Here is a 23,523-nt window from a genome sequence, read left to right as displayed (position 1 = left end):
CTGCTGTTCACCATGGTCTTAATCTGTTTGAAGAACATTTTAATGAACAGAAAGAAAAATACTTCAGTTGGTGGATAATACCCAGATTATAAGAAGGGACAGGGGAGTATCCAAAGGTTGAGAAGTCTATCACAGTTAAGCACATTAGGATGGACATTTACCCAGGCCTTGTGAGGCTGTAGCATTAAATTCGAGCAGCGAAAGGCTCTCAGAAAGCGTAGTCCATACTGCTTCAGTTCAGCCAGGCTAAAAATACTGCACTGCCTTGTGTACAGAAAATCTATCACCTTTCTAATATCCTTCAAGATTTCTTAAACATCAACAGTGCAAGACAGACCAAAATTTCTCTTTCAAATAAGATATGAATAAACCCCAGGATAAATTAATTACATCTCTTTAGAAAGACAGGTGCAGAAGGTCTGCTAACCTGGCTATACAGCATAGCTGAAACCAATTCTCATCAATAAAGACCCAATGGTAGCACCAGAGATTATTTACAACATTCTCATTCAAAGAGTCATTACCCTTAAAATGCAATGTCAGTATATATGGGTAGAAAGTACTGAGCTCAAAAGGTTCAGTATATGAAGGCTGAATATAGGCTACATTTTGAACAAAAAAAGTCAAGCCAGACACTAGCAGTCTTGAGAGACAGCACTGAAAATTATAAACTAAGGGTTAGAATGATTTTTTTTAAGAAGTTTTTGACACCAGAGGAAAAAAAAAGCAAGCTTTCTGAAACATTGGACAGACTATTGCTGTAGAACAGTGAAAAGAATTTAAGTAACCCATCTTTCTATCTTCTCTGCTCCTATCTCACACTTTATTCTCCCAGGCTTTCAACATTTTCACTGGACTGTTTGCTGGGGTACAGCAACTGCCAACACATTATTGCAATACAGCAGTAATTAATGGTCAGGTAATATTACTGCAGTCATTCTCTGTGGTTTAAGACAGAGCACAGTGGCAGCTGATTGTTCCTTTACCTTGAAGACAGCCACTATTACACCGCATCTCATGATTCATGTTACCACTTCAAAATGTCTTTAAATCAATAAAGCTCAATTTTGTGACTATCTCTACAAAAACAAAGGACCAGATTTGCTATAAGAGATACAGAAAACCAGATCCACTTTAGGAAAAGTGGCAAAACTGTCTTCTTTCTGTAAGCAGTAACTACTATCTGACTGCCCCAGTGATAGTGCTAGAGAAGCAAAAGATAAAAAAAAGCCTATCCAAACGTTGTTTTGACTCCATCAGACAAGATCACCAAATCACAGAATCACAGGGTTTGGAAGGGACCTCAAGTCCCAGTCATCAAGTCCATCCCCCTACTAAAGCAGTACCCTACAATGGGTTGCACAAGTAGACATGCAGATGGATCTTGAACATCTCCATTGAAGGAGACGTCACCACTTCTCTGGGCAGCCTGTCCCAGTGCTCTGCCACTCTTACTGTAAAGTTCTTTTGCATGTTTGTACGCAACTTCTTATTTTTAAGATGTGCCACAACTGCCATGAACTCAAAAATGGATGCAGCTCTGGTTGGACATGATGACTGCCTCAGCATTATCACTGTTGATTTTCCCTTTAAATTTTTCACTTCTAAAAAAGGTTAATAAAGCTGTTCACAAACAAACCAAGGAAAATGGTAAAAGGCAGCAGCAATAAGCACTTTCATGCTCTACTAATTCAGAATTTGTCAGACATCTACGCAGCTGTCAGCTCAACTCCCCCATAGACCAGTGATCCCAGCTGATTTAAGCCTTCCTGCACTGATACTGGAGAATATTATGGAAGTAGCATTTCCACTCAATCCATTTATGCTTGACTACTTTGCTACTACAAGTAGTAAGACAAGTTGCCAACTACAAAATCATGTGAAGTCTCACCAGAGGAATTTCAAAAGGAAAAGTTGAGACTACGCTCCCACCATCACCACCAGTTGGAGAAAATAGCCAATGTATTGAAGATAGTGGTACAGGTTCAGAAAGCATTTTATCAATGTTAAACAATGCAACTCATGCTGAATTCAATGAATTTAGAGTAAAAACAAAGGAGAAAATTAGAAACATATTACAATAGTTGAAGTGTCAGTATCAAACAGGTTTTTATGAAAATAATTCAAGAACACAATCAATTCAGACACACATCTTATTCTGGACAGATTTAAAAGTTAAATACGTGTTTAAGTATTATTCAAAAGAGAGATATTCATGGAGTATCAGCAGCAACTCAGAACATTATCTGGCTGAAAACATGTTATTATCAACAGCCAGATTTTGTTGTTGCGTATCAAAGAACCATGATAGTATGAAAGCTTATGTTTAAAAATCTGACCCATTAATGATCCAGAATTTTAATTATACTTAATTATACTATATTCTTTAGGCCTACACACACTTCTTACTGACAGAAAATTATTGCATACATATTACTTTACCTGGAATTTTATTTTTTGGGAAATATGAGGCACAATAAATTGCTTCAAGAAGCGTTCATCTTCACTCCAGAACAGTCTGATGTCAGGGATATCATACAGGATCATGGCCAGCCTCTCTAAGCCCAAGCCAAAAGCCCAGCCAATTTTATCCTGAGCACCAGCTGCAACACACAAACAAGATAAAAATTCAAGAGATTAAGTTCACAAAATCAAAAGTTAATAATAAAATGTTCACCTATTTCCTAAGAAAAGAAAAAAATGTAAAGTGCCAAGACAGAAATGCCTACAAGTAATCAGCAAATGAAAGATATACAGGCCACTGACATATCCCTCTTCAACCAAAATGGGCAGATCACTGGGTCCAGGAACTAAAATAGGTAATGAAGCTGCACTCTGTGCTCTCTGTTCCAAAGTTTCAGACAGATTTTGAGAAAGGCTGCAGAACGCTACAAACACGTTTCCCTCGTTATTCTTCAAGCTTAGCATTTCATGTGCAACTTGACTGTGTTTTACAAAATATGCAAAATGTGAATTTCCTATTCAAGATATTTTAAGTGGACTGACATACCAGCCAAGTCCATGCGGCATTAACATCATTGTCAGCATTTGAGGATCAAAATTGCCTCCGTTGAGGCACCTGGGAAAAGCAGGGCAGTGTGCTGCTAGGCCCTGTCACATTGGCATCACACCTCCAGCAGGTTACTCCTGGGATCACAGAATCACAGAATTGTAGGGGTTGGAAGGGACCTCCAGAGATCATCGAGTCCAACCCCCCTGCCAAAGCAGGTTCCCTACAGCAGTCGCACAGGTAGGCATCCAGGCAGGTCTTGAACATCTCCAGAGAAGGAGACTCCACCACCTCCCTGGGCAGCCTGTTCCAGTGCTCTGTCACCCTCACTGTAAAGAAGTTCTTGCGCATGTTTGTGCGGAACTTCCTATGCTGCAGTTTCCGGCCGTTTCCCCTTGTTCTGTCTCCACTCACCACTGAAAACAGTCTGGCCTCGCCATTCTGCCCCCCACACCTTAGATATTTATAGACCTGGATCAGGTCCCCTCTCAGTCTTCTCAAGGCTGAACAGACCCAGTTCACTCAGCCTTTCCTCATAGGAGAGATGCTCCAGGCCCTTCACCATCTTCGTGGCCCTCCGCTGGACTCTTTCCAAGAGATCCTTGTCTTTTTTGTACTGGGGAGCCCAGAACTGGACACAGTACTCCAGATGAGGCCTCACCAGGGCAGAGTAGAGGGGGAGGATCACCTCCCTCGACCTGCTGGACACGCTCTTTTTAATGCACCCCAGTAAGCCATTGGCCTTTTTGGCTACGAGGGCACACTGCTGGCTCATGGCCAACCTGTCATCCACCAGGACACCCAGGTCCCTTTCCGCAGAGCTCCCCTCCAGCAGCTCATCCCCCAACCTGTACTGGATGCTTCCCCTGGAGAAAGCTGCTGCCCCCATATACACAAGTCTCTTTTATGCAGCTCTAAACATAAAAAGACAAGAATACTTAATCCACAAGAGCGTTACAGATATTAATGATGCAACACTTCTGTCAGGAAATATTCATACCTTTTTCATTTACAGGGCAAGAGCGCTGAATTATTAAATTAATTTTTTTCCCATGTCACGAACCATACCCATGTTTACTCATCATTCCAGCAATTTTGAACTAAGTTGAGAGCCCAGCAGCTCCACAAAGGCTCACAGCTTTTTCAAATTTAAACAAATTCCTAAACAAACACTTAGGCTAAAAGGATGTGTACATGTGTGACAGGCTTGGACTCTTCCGCATCAGCATTAGCAGTGTGCATCCAAGTCATACATTACCATGCATCTCATGGCTGCCATAGAATCACTTCAGAATTACAGAAACATTAAGGTTGGAAAAGACCTCTAAGAGCATCTGGTCCAACTGTCAGCCCATCACCAGCACGCCCACTAGCCACGTCCCTCAGTGCCACATCCACACGGTTCTTGAACATCTCCAGAGACGGTGACTCCACCACCCCAGCCTGTGCCACTGCCTCACTGCTCTTTCTGAGAAGAGATTTCCCCTAATATCCAACCTGAACCTTCCCTGGCACAAGTAAAGGCCATTGCCTCTCATCCTATTGCAAGTTTCCTAGGAAAACAGGCAGACCCTCACCTCACCACAACCTCCTTTCGAGGAGCTGCAAAGAGCAGTAAGATCTTCCCTGAGCTTCCTCTTCTCCAGACTGAACAATCCCAGTTTCCTCAGCCACCCCTTGTAAGACCTGTGCTCCACATCTTTCAGCAGCTTCACTGCAATTATCTGGAAATGCTCCAGAGCCCCAACATCTTTCTCATAGTGAAGGGCCCAAAACTGAACACATTACCCACCAGAGCCAAGATCCTCCCTGAACATCTCTCTGCTCCTGCTGGCAACACTATTTCTGATACAAGCCAGGATGCCACTGGCCTTTTTGGCCACCTGAGAATACTGCTGGCTCATGTTCTGCCGGCTGTCAACTAACATTCCCAGATCTTTTTCCACCCCACAGTTTTCCAGCCACTCTGCCCCAAGCCTGTAGCACTGCACAAGGTTTTTGTGACCAGAGTGCAGGACCTCTCACTTGGTGTTGCTGAACCTCATATAATTGGCCTCAGCTCATAACTCCAGCCTATCCAGAGCCATCTGTAGATCCTTACTGCCATCAGACAGATCAACAATTCCCCCCAACCTGGTGTCATCTGCAAACTTACTAAGTTTTTTACTTACTCAATCCCTTTGTCCAGATCACCAATAAACATATTCAACAGGACAGGCCCCAGGGCTGACCTCTGGTCATTATTAGTGATTGGTCATCAGCTGGATTTAACTCCATCCACCACCACTCTCTTGGCCCAGCCATCAAGCCAGTTCTTCACCCAGCAAAGACTCTATCTGTCCAAGCCATGGGCCACCAGCTTCTCCAGGAAAATGCTGTGGGAGACTGTGTCAAAGGCTTTACACTAAAGTCTATGCAGACTATGTCCACAGGCTTTCCTTGACCCACTACGTGGGTCACCTAGTCACAGAAGGAGATGAGTTTGGTCAGACGGTACCTGCCTTTCATGAACCCATGCTGGCTAGGCCTGACCTCCTGACTGTGCTGCACATGCTGTGTGATCATGCTTAAGACGATATGCTCCACAACCCTCCCCAGTACTGAGGTCAGGCTGACAGGCCTGTAGTTCCCCAGATCCTCCTTCCAAAGTTTGTTATAGATGGGAGTCACACCGGCAAGACTCCAGTCATCTGGAAGCTCCCCTGTTGTCCAGAACTGCTGACAAATGACAGAAAGTGTCTTGGCAAGCACTTCATCAGCTCCCTCAGTACCCTCAGGTCAATCCTGTCTAGCCCCATGGACTTGTGACAGCCTGGTGGAGCAGCAGGTCACTGTTTCCTCCTGAAGGAATGGAGGGATTATTCTGCTCCCTATCCCTGTCTTCTAGCTCAGAGGGCTGAGTACCTTGAGGATAACTGATTAATTAGAAAAAGAAATAGAAAAAGACAGAAGTAAAGAAGGCACAGTGTACTTCAGCTTTTTCCTCATCCAGTAAAGGATGGTGATTCTCCTTGGCACTCATGTTGTTAATGTATTTCTAAAAACACCTTCTGTTATCTTTTACAATGGTAGCCGAATTAAGTTCTAGCTGGGCTTTTGTCTTTCTTATTTTCTCTCTACTTATACTAGCAATATCCTTGTACTCTCCCTGACTTGCCTGCCCCTTCTACATGAAGCAAACTCCTTTTTGCCAGGAGTCTCAGCAAAAGCTCCCTGTTCACTCAGGCTGGTCTTTCTGCACATCAGCTTGTCTTAGGGCACTTGAGGATGGCTGTTCCTGTTCCTTTAATATTTCCTTCTTGAGAAACATCCAGCCTTCTTGGATCCCTTTGCCTTTCAGGACTGACTCCTAAGGGACTCTCCCAATCAATCTTCTAAACAGCTCAAAGTCTGCTCTGCAAGGTAGCAATTCTGCTGACCTTCCTCTCAGATTGACCAAATCAATAACTATCATTTTGTAGTTGCTATCCCCAAGATGGCTTCCGACCACCACATCTCCCACCAGTACTTCTCTGTTCATAAAAAATAGCATCTAGCAGGGCATCTCCCCTGGTAGGCTCTCTTATCAGCTGCATCAGGAAGTTATCTTCTACTTACTCCAGGAAACTTCTAGGTTGTTTCCTTTCTGTTATATTGTATTTCCAGCAAAAACCTGATAAAGTTGAATCCCCATGAGAACAAGGACTAGCAATTGCATGACTTTTGGCAGCTGCTCACAGAATACTTCATCTGCCTCTTCATCCTGGTGGGGTGATCTACAACAGGCTCTCAGTAGGACATCACTTTGCTGGCCTTTCTCTGATCTCTACCCATGAGAACTTAACCTTACCATTACCAGCACTGAGCTCTGCAATACCAAAACACTCCCTAACATACAGATCCCATTAGATCAACACTGTTCTTGCACCCTTACGTATTAATTTAAATTACTTTTTTTCATCTTTGGACTCAGAAACTTCCCCACCATCACACAGGAGGCTGGGGGCAGAAATCTATTTAGTGACAACTATCTTTTATCAGAAAGAAGACAGAGTGCACTTATTTGGGTTTTGGTGGTTGCATTCAGTGATGAGGCAAAACAGTCCAGACTCTTTTTTAAATAATGGCAGGCATAACAAGTTTGGGAAAAGAGACACAGTCATCACTTTTCATTCTTTTAATTAACATGAATCTGCTTATTTACACAGAATACATAATTGATTTGCAATGCATTTTATTTCTGCAAAAAATGTTTAGATTTCATATCAGCAACTTCTTGGGAGGACTACATCACACTGCTTTGCACTATCAAACAAAAAACTACTTGTCTATGTACCTACAAACTCAAAGCATTGTCATCTGAGCTATGAATAAAAAGCCATCTGTTGGATGATCCTTATGCAATTATCAGAACACAAAATGCTTCAGTTCCAGAATTCAAAACCGTATCAGTGAATTCCTTTCTATTCAGAAAGAAAAAATAAAAGGGTGGACAACCGGAATTTCTCCTCAAAACAGCAATAACAAATTTCCGATACATCCCACATCTTCATTTATTTTAACTATGATCTCTTCTCCAACTACCTTTTTGTAAACCTCCTAGCCAATGGAGCATAAAATATGTGATCAGAAAAACTGAAGAACAGTCCTGAACATATTTCTGTTTGGAAATTAGAAGTTAACCTTTCTGGTGAGTGAGGCCACTCCAAAACTTCATTGTGAACATATTCTATATACACTGAATTTTGATAATTAGGACATACAGAAGGTACATCTGTAGAATGTGCAAATGGATAAAAAGGAAAGTGAAGATGATGGAAAAGAACAAATGACTGATGTGCCAATTGGAGAGAAGGCTTACGTGTTGCCAGTTTGAACTGGCAATGTGAATCAACATGAAAGAATGAACAAACCCAAATAACTTAAAGCATTCTGTTTAAGAGATGTAGCCAAAGCAGCAGATTCCAGGGACCTGGTGAGGCAATCACAGCGTCACTGCTTGAAATAACGCAGCCCAATGGATAAAGCATTCCTGACAATCAAGCTTTACCCAAATAGCCCGCAAAGGTTTGTACAGTGCCAGGTTCCTGCTGCCTGACATGAAAACCTTGACCAGAAAACCAGAAAAAAAAAAAATGCTGGAAGGTTTGCATGTCAGGTGGCCAACGAGAGAAAAGGAAAGGATAAAACTATCTGACTGGCTTGCCACATTAGAAGCTGATTCAGTCCAATCTCACTAAAAGAAAAGGTTGCATTGTTGCAACTGTGTTTTACAAGAGACCCTGAGCCCTTATCTTCAAGAAGTCATACCTAAGTGCCTTGCTCTCAAGCTTCCAGACCAGATGAATACATGGATCTACTTAAATATTGACCAACTGAGCCATTCTCTAAAAATAATTGTTAACTAAAAGCTAAATTTCATAAAGCATTTTTCATTCACAATTGAAATAAATAAATAAATAAAAAGTAGTTCAACATTTATTTGCTAATGTAAAACCAATCTTTAAAATAGAGTTTGAACTGCAAGAGCATGTCCTTGCATTAGAATCAACCACTATATAGCTTTCTGTGTCTTATAATACTATTTCTAGCTTAAACTACATCAAGCAAGATGGGAAGCTTTGCAATTCCTCTGTGAGACATACATAACAGTCTAGAAAAACTCCTGGATTATATCCATGGAATCCTCAGAAATACCCACAGACAGAAACGTTCAACTTCCCAAGGAGAATAAGGCAAGATGCTACAATGCACGAGACTCTAAAAGCATATTTTGCCATGTAGTATTAGGAACAAGTTGACAAAACTTTTTTCGTTATACACTTCACCCACACTTATTTTTGTATCTATGCTGGCTTTTATTTAACAATTTTTGAGACTCCTGTAAAGCTGCCAATAAAGAAATCTTGCCTTCAATACAGTCTAAATTGGGTCTTCAAACTGTTATGCTCAGCAGTTACTGAAAGAAATTAGATTTTGATCTTGGATCGAGGCAAAGTCTGGAGCATCCAACAGCCCTGCATATAAGGTGTTATTCTCAAAATGCTCAGAAATGAATATATCCAAAGGGGATGAGGTCCCAAAGCTGGGATGAGGTCCAGAAGCAAAGACTCAAATTTCTTCTCCTGCTTTCAGTATAAGTCATGGCTATTATTGAAACAGATTCACAGTGGGCACAGGAGTGAACAAATTTCAAGGATACACACACTACACATCATGTTTTAGCAGACAAATCAGTGTTTTAAACTGTGTAGAACATAATTCATGTACATAATGAACCCAGGCAGTCTTGTACAAAGTCTCAACAGCTGCACTGAATAAAGTACTCCACAGAGTACAGCCTAACAGTATACTGCCTTGATTCACCAGTGCAAAACAGAAGACAAGAAAAACCAAAGCTAAAGGATATAGACTTCCTCCTGTGCACAAATCAGAGAGAACAAAGGAAACAAAACCTCGGCCACAGCGGCTACCCAGCAATGTACAGCACCTCAAAATGGGAAGTGTGCTTCACGAGCTTCAGTCTCAACCACATGTTCTCATAGTCTCCTCAGACATTCTTTTCTGTTTACCTTCCAGTTCACACTGGCAACACGTAAGCCTTCTCTCCAAGTGGCACATCAGTCATTTGTTCTTTTCCATCATCTTCACCTTCCTTTTTATCCATTTGCACATTCTACAGATGTACCTCAACAGATCACCAAAGAGCTCTTCACCTGATAATCAGATTTAACTGTGAGTTGACACAAAACTTCAGAAACTCTAGAAACAAAGACCTATGCTCATATTTGAGATTAACGGGCAGCTTATAATGAAGGGTTTGAAAATAGCTTCTGCATCATTAAGATTTGCTTATAAGTTAAGAATGCACATCTTGCACCACAGCAATGATGTAAACTGTGCTTACCTGTGTTAGAAATAAAACATTTTAAATGGCTTCCTACTTTAGATAAAACCCCCATATACTGAGAGTCCAAGATTTTACATGGCAAAAAACCCAACCCACTAAGGTATCAGTATAACACAGAAGAGCTTACGGAACTGCGAGGTCAGGTGGCATGTTACTAAGCAACTGAGGTCAAAAATCTTACAGAAGTTTCTTTCCTAACTGCTCTCTTCAGCAGAAGCAAAAATCAAAACTGTCACATTATTCTCTAACTCCGTTAAATTGATGCATTCAGGCTCCAATGTGCAATCCAGTCTAAATTAACTCCTAAAGTAAGGACTTGGCTTTCAGACTATGCATGCTAAGTAAGCCACTCCTCAAGAACTTGAGAGAAGAAGTAAACATTCAATTATGCCTATTCTTGTTGAAAAAGAACTTATCTTTCTAAATCTCAAATGTGGAATAATTTTCTAACAGTAATAGTCACTTTGAGACCACAGCTTTGTCTCATGGGTCAGACAGATCTGTTCTGCTTGCTTCACTTGAAAACTAAGCAAAAGAACTTTAAAGGCTTTGATTGAGTTTTTAATATTTATGTTTATTTTTGTTCCATAACCAAAATAGTCTCGTACATACATATTAAAGGAACAGTCTGTTAAAAAAAAATTTAGCAAGGGAAGCCATCCACTAGATTCAATTTTCTTCTAATACATAACTAACACACATTCTACCATCTTTTTCCAATATTTCATCAAGCCAAATAGCTGGGAGGAAAACCCTTCTGGTCAGGAGAAGGTGAGGTCAGGAAAAGTGGGTGAGGAGGAAAGAACAAATCAACCAGAAGGAACTTTATTTTTCACCTCAGCCTGTCTTTATTTTCCAGTAATTTTATCTTTCAACTTCCAAAGTAATGAATTCTTCAGTCCATCTCCCCTGCTTGTTTCCATCTACCTCCCTATGCCCGAATCCACTTCTCCTGCACCCACAAACACACTTCTAAGTACTTACAACAGACTCAGTGACAAAACTACCATTAAACCAAACGTTACCTAAAACTACAGTTACTTTTTCAAGGTTCACAACCACAATGCAGTAAAATTTATCCTTTGAAACGGTGAAAGGTGAAGTGACTGCTTAACTTCCAAGTACAATATGAGATATTATATTAACTACAAACACTTTTATGGTATATGGTCTTTCCTCTTCCTTGTACTTCAGTCCACAGATATGAATAAATGACTTGCTTAGTTTTCTTTTTTTTGTCTTCTTCCTTTATAGAGGAATATGTTAAGATTGAACATCTTCCAAGGAGGGCAGTGCAGTTTGCTTTCTTAATTTATGTCACGGAGCACGAAACAAGCTGACATTTGACAGGTTTATTTCTCCTGACTGCCTGTGGGTTTTAGTACTGCTCTTTTTGTTCTGTGTATGAAAAAGCAAATGCCATTTGCTTTGATAATGTTTTGTTCATTTGGGAAAACATTGGATTTTTGAGTTGTTGGGTCTTTAATATTTTTAAGTAATGTTAATCTCCCTAGACAATGTGGCCACGCAGGCCTGAAAAAACAGAAGTTACGGAAACTACACGAGGGGCTGCCATTTCTTGGAAAGACTATGTCTACAGTATTGTTCAAAAATTCAATTACAAATCTCATTTTTCAAGCGTGTAAAAACAGCTGGACAAAATTCACTCCATATATACTCATTGTCCCCAGATGAAAGCTTCTTGGCAAAATTTCCCCAATACCTACGTTGACTATTTAGCATCTTATGAAATGGTCTTTTCTTCAAGAACAAGCAGAGCAAGGAACAAGAACATGATGACCATCACAGTGTGATATAATCTTCAAGAGATTAAGACACTTCCAAAATGTACAGAGATAGAAGTTTATGGGCATCACAGCACTGGATGCTATTTTTCTTTTGTTTGATATTCCTATTCAAAAACCAGACCAGACAGAGCACTTGTACATTTCAAAAGGTTAATAACTGTGTTCAGCTACTAGCAGCACAGCATCAGGTTAGTCTGATAATGCACAGGGAAAATTCAACTTCTACAGGGAAGAACTGATATTGCGTTCTGTGTTTGTACAGCACCTACCATAATGAAGCCTTGAGGTCATAAATGGGTCTCCTTCACTCTATAGTATCTAAATCAACACAGAAATACGGTTTATGATTTAACATCTACACTCTTCTGCCATAGATTACACACACAGGAACCACCTGCCCTGTAACTAAGATTGAGTTCTGTCGAGGTTCCAGGTGCACACATTTAATTCCAAAATTGCAACGGGAAAGATCTAGGTGTAGCTAAATGTATGTATCATCAGAATGCATAGGCCAAGAAATCTTTGCTCAGAAACACCAGCCTCGACCTCTTCTGTTCTTATAGCAAAAAATTACTCCACTGGAATACTCTTCTTGCATTCTACAAAGTGTCTATAGGCACTCTTCAAAAATTTTATAACTTATGTCACCAACTTATCTCATTCACAGTAGTACTGCAGACCTTCATGCTCTTCTTGCCTCCTAGCTATAGTATATTTAGCTATAGACTATTTCTATAATTAACCCATAATATCCATACAAAGCAAGCAACGATAAAGTAATGAACTGAAGAGGAAGTAATTGTTGTTTCTTGGATGTTATAATCAACACATTTTTTCTCTACTTTCTAATTCATATGGAGTTTCTGAGCTATAGCATTTATTCCTGAAAAATAACGTTTTCTAAACAGCAGCACTAATTGTATTACACTGGCATAGTGTTTGAAGGAGTTTCACACAATACAGTATTAGCAGCTTCTGTACTGCTACAGTTGGAAGAAGGGTAACATTGTGATGTCCCATGCTAATATATTAAAAACTATAAGAAAAGTTGAAAAAAATAATAAAAGCACGAAAAGAGGTTTTGCTTGAAGCCCTTGAAATAATTTGTGAAAGCATCTTAGTTGCACACTTCGCACAGGCTTCTTGCCCACTCTTGTAGTGCCGTTGACACAGCATGTAAAGGATGACAGAAACAGAAGCAGAAGCAATAAAACATACAAGTGAAGCAGATTATGCTCTGCAATTGTTGCGAGCAAAGAAGCATGACTACAACAACCTTATAATAAATGAAATAAATAGAAGAGAATCCTACAAGAGCTTGTTTTTCCCTCAGGGACTAATATCTTGCCAAGACTCCACTGTTGTTATAACTTCAAAATGAAGTTCATATGTAGTCTTTCAATGTCCAATTCTAAATCCCTCTTTTATCTCTAATAGCATTTCTTGGTAAGGTGTATCAATCGCAAATTGCCCCATTTCACATGCAGGGCAGTTTTCCTAGGGATGACAGGCAGCTGAGTAAATACATGCTTTTGCTGAAATAAAAACTAAAATCTTGCTGTATCAGATCCCAACAATCCCAAAACACGGCCTTTAGACAACAGCAACGTTTCCCCAACAGAGTGAACTCATATAACTTGTTTTTCTTTGGAAAGCTCGATGAGATTTTTCTTGACAATGCACCTTCTCAACAGCAAAAGCACATCTACAACAGCACAACTTCAGCAGCAGCAAGTTGGTTCTGCTGGAATGAAGTGCATCAATGCACACCTACTACACCAGCACACTCCTCCTAGGCAGGGCTGGACAGTGATCAACGTACTGGCTGTGACCTCCACTATGCTATGTGTATGCTGAATTTCTGATACATTTATGATGTTTATGTAAGCACAGCAGTATCCCACAGCCAAGGTCCTGATGAGTTACTGCAGTTATAGCTGATGAGTGGAGATGCCTGGCTAACCAGCAGCCAGGAATGAAGGGAGGGCTCACTGCAAACCAATGTGCTGCAGGATAACCCCATAATTATCCTCTTCCAAGGCATATGTATTGTACAGTACGTTACATTGAGACCAACAGCACAAACCAAAACAGTCTTTGCTTTTGAAGGAGAAGGGATTTCCTGAGAAAATACATTCAAAGAAGGCGAAGACTGCAGCATAGCTCCCTCCAATGAGCAGTCAAAACTGCGAATAAGATGGGCTTGAGAAGAAATCAGGCTTTACTGGAAGTGGACTCAAAACTATGGGTGCATATCAAGAGCTCACCTGAAGCCTAATGAAAACAACAGGGGGCAGGGAGGAGGGGAACAAACCAAAGCACACGGACTTCAGTAAGGCATGGAGAGATGCCTGCCTTACAGCCCACCACCCCACTCAGTGCACTGGGCAGATGCACAGAGTCAGAATCCTGGCCTGTTTGGGGAGAGGTGCGTAAGCCTGTGAGTATCACTGCACCTAAACGTGAGAGAGCCAAGAATTACTTTGAGTTTTATATCTTCCACATAAACTGTTTTCTTGGAAATGTTCTGCTTGCACGTACAATGTAAGCAAAAGGTTACTGCTTTACTATTTTACTTCGTTGCTAAAATATTTAAATGAATTAACAGAGAAGGCTACTCATCTGCTTGTCTTTCTGGAGGAATGAGTATATTAATAAAAATCTTGCTCAGTTGAAAAATTGCAATTTAAACTCCCTTTACAAAGAGATTCCTTTCTCAAGATAAAGCCCACCAGTTCTCTAATGTTCCTTTTTCATCACTGGTAACTAATTTGTCGTCACGAACTGAACTCAGTTTTGGGGAGGAAACGTGACTGACACAGAATAAATGTTACTCTCCCTAATTCCATAATTACTATGTAATAACAATTAATGAAGTACTACTTTGCTAGGTGAAGGGGCTCCTCTGCTTTTAAGATTTACTCTCATGATCAACTGTATCCCTTATAGCTATTGGAAATAAAATTAAAAGATTTTTCCTAAAAAATAAACCTGCACATAGCTCTTAATTACATCTTGCTTCTTTTGAAGATTGAAATTTGGCAGTAATTGCTGCAGAAGCTCATAGCCTCGCTAATATCTGCTCTGCACTCCTTTAGAGAAGTCCATGCTGAATCTCAGTCCCACTCGTCGACACAGAAGAATTTGAAAAACATCAGCATTAGTTTTAGTGGACAGATACTAATTGGGTTGTTATTTTGTCACTGTGTAAATTCTCAGTGACCTTTCCAAAAAGAACTAACAAGTCAATAGAAACTGCTTCTTCTTGACTTTCTCCACATCCTTGTTTTTTGTGGTTTTTTAATTTTTTTTTTTATTTTTTTATTTTTATTTTTAAACAGCCATCATGATTCTTCATCTCTTTTCAGCTGCATTTTTTTTTCCACTTTTCTTAAGGTAGAAAGGATAAGTAAGTTGGTTTCTTGTTCATTTCCTTACTTCACATTTTATGTTAATGGACATTTTCTCGGTTGCTAACTCAAGTAACCCACTCAGCACTGAAGGCAAAAAACATCAGATTTCCAGCACCAACTACGTTAAGAGCTCAGTCCACTCCTCAAATATGAAAACATAACAAAAATGCATACAGAAGGGCCAGTTTTCAGCAGCTGATATACATTTGTGTATCTTGTAAAGAGATGACATCTCAACAAACATAATCTGTTTATGTCTGCATACCCACTGAATTTACCAAATACTTATTCGTAACTACAGGTTACATCAGCACAGTTACAGACATAGATTGAACCAGCTCTGCACTCGAGTACTTCCTCTGGTGGGCAATGGGTCTTGCTAACACTGCAGACAATGGAAACCCAAACCCAAAGTTACTGTTAAGAAAGAAAAAGACGGCACGGAGAGCTCTGCTCTTGGAACACTATCTATCTCCTGAAAGCAAATGTTTGTACACACTGGGGAACCGTGGGGAACAAACAGGAAAAATGAGAACTCTAAGAACAGTTTCAGAACTGTGGCCTGACCAGGATGACAGCATTACAGCCATGGCGGAAGAGCTGGCTTGACAGCAGTGCTGGAGGAATGAATGGATGCAGGCTTCTTTGACAGACTGAAAACTGGGTTGAACAAAGCTCAGTACAACCTCTTTTGCCTGGACACACTTTAATCATACAATCACAGAATCACTAGGGTTGAAAAAGACCATCTAAAGGATCATCTAATTCATGATATGGACTACTGGCCTCCAGTGGCTCCCTTCCAACCCAAAAGAAGTTTTGTTTGTTGGCTTTTGCTCTTGTTTTTTAAAAGAAAACACTCAATTGCTTGCATTCACTTGTTAAAGAAGAATGTTGCAAGTGAGATGCTTACAGGGAACAAAATACAAACACGAGATAAGTTTTCACAGGTTACTGAAAATACAATATATTCACCCACACAAGATACTAAATTTTGCGTAGTATGCAGTGCAAACTGCAGAAGTTCACTTTGTATAAAATCCATACAATCCTTGCCAATCATGTTACACAGTGTTCTTTGCTTCTTTCCTAAGATCCTTATTCAATTTCTATGTTAATATTTTGGGAAGCAGAATACTGTCAGGCATACAATACTTCACATCATAATTCTGAAATAAATTATCATGCGTTCAAATTAAACATATTCCAGTGGAAAAAACTATCCAGATCCTCTCACTTGTTCAGCAAAAAATTCCCTGATTTCAGCTCCACAATTCCATTAATGTTCTGTTTGGGAACATCTCACATTACTGACAGCATCCTGATTTGCACACTGAAAAAGTGAGTTTGAAAGTATGTGTCCTAATATATTAAAAAGCAAACTGGAGATCTTCGGAAGATGCCTTACCAAAAAGGACAAACCAACAGAAACTTTTCTGGCTGAACTCCCTTGAAATTTTAATATCTCGTTGTCTCAGTCTGTGAGGAAAAAAAATAAAAAGCTTATAAAAGTACCAAATGCCAATTAGCAATGCCTCATTCATACATTTGTTTGCTAACTGGAAACTGGACGTTTTTATACTGTGCAGTATAAAAAGTGTATGGATTTCAGTTAAATAAGAGAAATAGTAGCAGTCATCAAATGAACACACAGGTACGCAAAGCCATTTAGACCCAAGGGGATTACACACCGCAACTCCTTCATTACTAATACAGGATTGGAAAATTGATAATAGCAAGCAGAAAACTCCCTTGCAGGGAGATCTCACCATCTGGCTTATCTGAAACCCACAGGGAGTAAAACAATAAAGGCCAATAATTTTCCATCAGCGATGCAGCAGCACAGAGCGGAGGACAAGAACCAGACAAACCCCAGAGAGATCCGTATTTTGAAGCATTTTTTTTGCTGGATTCTTTATGTTTTCTTGCAAACGTTAACCCTTAGGGAGACACTATGAAAAAAGGTGATGATTAACCTTACCATAGGAATCATGAAACTTGAAGCATATCAGTAATTTCCTCACTGAAATCATATAATTACTAATTGAGTAATACAGCTCAGAATCATTGATTTCTAGAACTGATGCCCGAATCATGAAAATACACTTCAACAAGTTTGCGCACTCTAACTTTCTGAAGCTTTTGAGCTTCCAAATGTAGTAAATCCTACATCACAATGCCCACATTAAGATAATTAGATACTTTTAAATAACTAATTTAAATCTAACCAATTCCCTGCTCATCCTGTTTATGAGGAATTTGTCACACACTGAAAAAATAGGAATCCGCGATGTGTGCTTTAATGTCTTAAACAGCACGTTTTATCAAAAACCACAGACTATAAGACTTCCTTATTCAATACCCCGTTAGTCATACAGGAACAAGTTTCACTTGTCAGACAATAAAAACACGTGATTGCAGGCATGCTGTATATTATACAAGTGGGATAATAAGCAACATCAAATTTACCCTTGTCAGCTAACTGCTAAGTGTTGGCAGCTAGAAATAATGCTAGAACCAAATACATACAATATTTGTCTATCCCATTTATCTACCGCAGATTTTTCCACACATATTTATCTGATAAAAATATACGTGGTCATGAGGCAAAAGAGCGAAATGGATCACTGCTCAGCTCTGACACAGAACTTGCTAACTTTCATCATTTTTTTTTCATTTTTATACTCCAAAAATACACGTATCTCTAAAAACACAAACTACTAAAAATCACAATAGTTGCATGGGCGTGACTTGGCATTAGAATAGTACAAACTCAACAGAATCACCACATTTTCATTCTCCTTGTCAGTTCCCGGGATGTATTGTGCACGAGTGGCACATAATTACAAGATGTTTTTAGCTTCTAAGCACCATTATCATCATGGTTGCCTGCTTTCCTGAACAATTTAAGACGTTACCAACCATTAAAATACAAGCAGATTAATCAAGGTGTCCTCAGATAATTACCATGAGAAGTTTGCAGATACGTTCAGCATAAGCTTTCATTCTACAAAATGCACAAAATTCCCTTAAGCAAGGTAAAACAGCACCACCATATAGTAGAGCAGATCCTCTTGTAAATGTAAATCCTCTCCTCTTTTTGTGCCACGATAGAAACAAAAGTTCTTCTAACAAACTCTATAAAAGATAGACATCAACAGCAGAATTCAGTAGGTATCACTGTGAGTCCTCCAAAATGGCTTGAGAGAAGTCCTGAGGAGAAGGATTTTGGGGTGCTGGCTGATGAAAGATTCAATGTGAGCTGGCAGTGTGCACTTGCAGCCCAGAAAGTCAACAGTACCATGGGTCGCAGTGGGATGAGCAGGTCGAAGGAGGTGATTCTGCCTCTCTACTCTGCTCTCATGAGACCCCACCTGGAGTACTGCATCTAGTTCTGGAGCCCTCAACAGAGAAGGACACTGAGATACTGGAGGTCCAGAGGAGGGCCATGAAGATGATCAGAGTGCTGGAGCACCTCCCCTACAAGGACAGGCTGAGAGAGCGGGGATCTGCAGCCTGGAGAAGAGAAGGCGGCTCCAAGGAGATCTTACAGCAGCCCTCCAGTACCTGAAGGGGCCGACAGGAAAGCTGGGGAGGGACTTTTTGTAAGGGCATGTAGCAATAGGACGGAGGGAAATGGCTTTAAACTGGAAGATGGTAGATTTAAAGTAGATATAAGGAAGAAATGATTTCCTGCGAGGGCTGAGATGTGTCTGTTGAAGCACTCGTAGGGCACCCAGGTCCTTCTCTGCGGAGCTCTTCCCAGCAGGTCCGCCTCTCACCTGTACCCACACGCTCTTCTCCCTCCCACACCTGCACAGCCCTGCACTTGCACTTGTGCCACCTCAGCCCCTGCCTTTCTGACCAAAACAAGGGCTCGTCCGGGATTTGAACCCGGGACCTCTCGCACCCTAAGCGAGAATCATACCCCTAGACCAACGAGCCAACTTCTGAAAACACCCCCATCCAGTCGCTCACTCCAACTCCTCACTCCACGCTGCACCGCCCAAAACTCTCCTTACACCTCTCACAGTGCTGACCGTGCTCTTCTGCAACTGTGCACCTTCAGGCTCTGCCCTGCACAACGCTCCTGGAAGGACGTCGCAGCCTCACACACTGCATCACGCCTCATCGTACCACCAACGTTGCTACTTAGCTATGCCGCCCAATTTCATGACACGTCTCTCTCCATCGTGGCATCTCTCTGCAGCCACCTTTCCTAACTTCAGACTCCAATGCAGCTTTATACACTTCATACGCACTAAACGAAAACAAAAGCAATCAAACGTATCTCAAATATGGCCAGACGTCCATCTGTCACGTTACTCTCACTACGTCACGTTACTCTCACAACAGCTTTAAAATCCTATCAAAATCAACCCGAGCGGGTCCAGAGGGCCATGGAGATCATCAGAGGGCTGCAACACCTCCCCTGCAAGGACAGGCTGAGAGAGCTGGGGCTCTGCAACCTGCAGAAGAGAAGGCTCTAGGGGCACCTTATGGCGGCATCCCAGTACCTGAAGGGGCCTACAGGAAAAATGGCAAGGCACTTTTTATAAGGGCGTGCAGAGACGGGATGAGGGAAATGGCTTTAAAACTGGAGAATGGTAGACTTTGACTAGATCTTAGGAAGAAATCCTTTACTGTGAGGATGGTGAGAAGCTGGAACAGGTTGCCCAGAGAGGTTATGAATGCTCCCTCCCTGGAAGCATTCAAGGCCAGGCTGGATGGGGCTTTGAGCAACCTGGTCTAGCAGGAGATGTCCCTGCCTGTAGTGGGGGGGGTGAAACAAGGTGATGTTGAAGGTCCCTTCCAGCCCAAAACATTCTGTGATTCTATGAAAATCTAGTGAACAAGAGCTTACTTGCACAGACATATATTGCACAATTAAAACTAATTTGAAGGAAGAAAAACTAAGCAAAATGACTGATCTTCATTTTGCATTCATAATAAATTCTCTCAATACCTATGTAAAGGTACCTAGAATCAGATATGAATAAGCTTTTGGATTCATATAAAGAAGCCCTGTTCTGAAACAGCCCTGTACTTTATGTACAGTCAATGGGCCAGCACTGGAGTTTGCTCATGAGTGGCAGAATAAAAAAAAACACCGAGCACACTAGTGCAAGATGGAAAACAGAAGGAGAGAAAGAAAGAAGGAGAACAGAAGGAGATAAGGAAGAAAAAAACACAACAAAAAAACACTTGCACAGACTGGTTTGCTGAACATGTTCAGCTGGTGTGAATTAGTATAAAAGCTATTCCAACATCCGTGAACCTGTGCCAATTCAGACCAGATGAGATCAAGGCTGTTGTTAGCCAAATGGCAAAAGAAAAAAAACAGGCCCAGCTATTTATTTATTCTAATTTCTATGCACGTGCATATAAAAGATGTAACCGCCGTTACTTGTTTCTCAATTTGTAAGTATTGGGATCAGAAGTTTTGTGTTTCCATGGGTTTGCTCGCATTTATTGAATGCGCAACTGCTTGATCTATGTAACAAAATTTCAGGTAAGATTCACCTTAATTCAGATTTCATAAAAAAACACAACAAAGAGTTGGGCCAGGCAAGGCAGGAGGATGCCTGCCAAGCTGTATGTTTTATTAGAAGCCACGTGATTGGCTTTGGAAAACATTCTTAAAGAAGTCAAGAAAATTCAAGCATCGAAAACACAAAAAGAAACCTACGAAAAGCAGACTCAGGACAATTCCAATCCCTCCTCAACACAAGAAGAAGGTTTAGACAATACCTGGAGTGTACAGTCATCATGCTGCTGTGTGCGGCTGATACTCATCTAATGGCAGCACAGTGAGGAAATGAGTTCAGTCAAACTGCTAGTCATATTGTTCACTCTTGGCTTTAGATTTAATCATTTACTTAGCCATATGTTTAGACAAGTTTTTTAGGCATGCAAAATAACCCTTTCCTGTCTCTCTTTTGCAACCACAGTAACTGCAATGATGTCTATGCAACCCACGAAGGCTTGAAGGTTCATGGGCTGCTTCTTAACCCAGCTCAGCCAGAGGCCAATTCCAGTCCAGTCAGGCCAACAAGAAGCTCCAGGAAGAAAAACTTACCCCTCTTCTTTCTAGCCAAGGTGAATGCATTAGCCAGCTGTGCCACAGTTAGTCCGCTTGTGGCAGACATACCTTGAGGCTTGTTTGAGATTTACCCTCATTAACCAAGATTGCAGAACGCTCCCATTCTCTCACTAACCCAAAAGCCAGTTATTCTCAATTTTCTGTACCTACCCCTAATCTCATTATAAATTCATAATTACTTCAGTTTTATTAGACCAGCTTAAACTAGCAAATCTGCCAGCTATTACCACAGAATCACAACGGAGTCCTGACCCTCCCCAATTTTTGACCTTAAAATTCACAGCCACACAAATATGCTATGTAAAGGAAATTGCAGACTGCCTGTATCGATCTTTTCTGTCCTTGAATCCACACAGTTCAAGAAAGAAAGGCAGATAAATTTGCACAACTACAATTCAAGCACTGCACAGATAATTATGTATGTATGTACGTATGTATGTATAAGAAGTACTGTTCTCTGCCCTTAAACTGCTCTGTTTCCAAAGGCCATGAAGATAGCAAAACCAAACCAAACCAAAACCCCAAAAGCTACCAGAATAAAATCTTACTTACAAAAACACTTCCAGGAGATGACATACAATATTTTCTATTCCTCTCAACCACCACTGAAAAGAGAAAGTTTTGTGTCTCATAAATACTGTAAAACTGCTCTGCTTGCCCTATGTGCCAAAATGGAACACAGCATTAGAACACAATTTGAGCGAAAAAAAAATATATATACGTTGTGGGTACAGTGCTGATGATACCAGGTTTGATACTGTTTGACTAAGCCAAGAAACATACATTGTGATCATCAACATCACTGTGGAGCTCTTCTGTGTATTTGCCATGGTTGATGAGCATGATCAATAAAGATTTAGAAGTATCCCAAGAGCTTAGAAGCTTACAGAGGTCTTTTAAGTTCACACGAGCATAGGTTTCTCAGGTGAAATAAAGGCACAAGGCTATCACTCAGGCTGTTAAATGGTGCCTGTCAAAAAAAGAGGCAGGCCTGATTACTTCAACTATAGCAGCTAAATCCATCTGGTGCTCAGTGACCATCTCAGCAAGCACTTATAAACTTCAGAGGACTGAGTTACTATGACATGTCTTCAAGATCTATGCAAAAAAATCATTACTAACAAGCTTTTATTTCTTAAGCCTTCCACCTTAATGCTTAACTGGGTGACAACAATGGTCTGTTACTGAATTGAGAGCAAAATGGGAGTAGGCTGGTACTTCCGAAGCCAATGTTAAACACTCTGCACCCAAAGTCATCCTATCTCTAATGCTGTGAGATTTGATTTCGCTGTTCAAAGAAGTGTCTTCTAACAGCTATGCACTGGAGAGGCACAACAAAAAACAAGCTGCATGTTGCAGCAGCTCCGGTTTCAAAAACTCCATGATTTCAAACCTCAGAATGTCTACTTTAGGTCACCACCTCAGCCACAGTCTTGCAATTCAAAGCAGCCAGTAACTGGCAATCACTGACACTGATGATACTCTAAGGCAGGGAGCTGTGGGGACCTTGTAGGAATGGGACCACAACCGTTCAATTATCAAGCATAGCAGCAGAACTGATCACAGTGAAACACACAATGATCAAAGCACTAAAACATAATTCTCTTAAGAACCTCTGTGCAACACACAGAATTGCAGAGGGACCTCTGGAGATCATCAGACCCAATCTCTTCCTCAGGCAGAGCCACCTAGAGCCACATGCCCAGGTCTGGGACTAACTGAGTTGTATCTCTACAGACAGTGACACAGAACAGTAATTTGCTATTGAACTGACTAGGATACACTGACTTTCTTTTTTTTTTTTTTTTTTTAAAGAAACAGTCAATAAGTCAAAATACTCAAAACCTAGAAAAAGACAAGATTCTGTACGCCCATTAAAAATCCTAAGCCTCACAGTGCAATCCCTGCCTCCCAGCTAAAAAAATGAGCAGGGAAAACATATCCATGCAAGCCACTGGATTGTAACAAACACAACAGAAAAGCCATCTGAAAATAATGAATGGCAGTGCAGAAAACAAGAATGTATCACACTGCTAGAGAAAGCCTCAAAACTTTTCCAAGGACCTTCACCTGGTTTGGATTCCAGATGGACAACACAAAGTGTTCACACCTCTCCATGCATTTTGTCTGACATCTTAAGATTTCCATCTTTCAGAATGGATCCGTTAAGCGATAAAAAGTCTATAATAACTTTATTTAAGGACTACCAGAAACATTCCAATAAGAAGGCAAAAGAAAAATTTTCATCCTTATGAAAGGCCTCAATAACAGCCAAAAAACAAAGTATTATTCTATATGAC

The 23,523-nt window shown here is 40.7% G+C and overlaps 1 protein-coding gene across 1 annotated transcript in view; it reads right to left on the bottom strand.

Annotated features, from left to right (window-relative positions):
* The window catches only part of FARS2 (phenylalanyl-tRNA synthetase 2, mitochondrial), a gene marked incomplete at both ends in the record, with an annotated part of 180,380 nt that overhangs the window by 93,195 nt on the left and 63,662 nt on the right, over positions 1 to 23,523 (bottom strand). The window contains one exon of the mRNA XM_079534035.1: positions 2,443 to 2,603. Within this exon, the coding sequence (XP_079390161.1) occupies positions 2,443 to 2,603 (161 nt within the window). The remainder of the gene's footprint in view (positions 1 to 2,442; positions 2,604 to 23,523) is intronic.

The sequence above is a fragment of the Tetrao urogallus genome, assembly GCF_951394365.1.
Source record: "Tetrao urogallus genome assembly, chromosome: 3".
NCBI classification, from domain to species: Eukaryota; Metazoa; Chordata; class Aves; order Galliformes; family Phasianidae; genus Tetrao; species Tetrao urogallus.
This window is presented reverse-complemented; position numbering and strand designations above follow the sequence as displayed.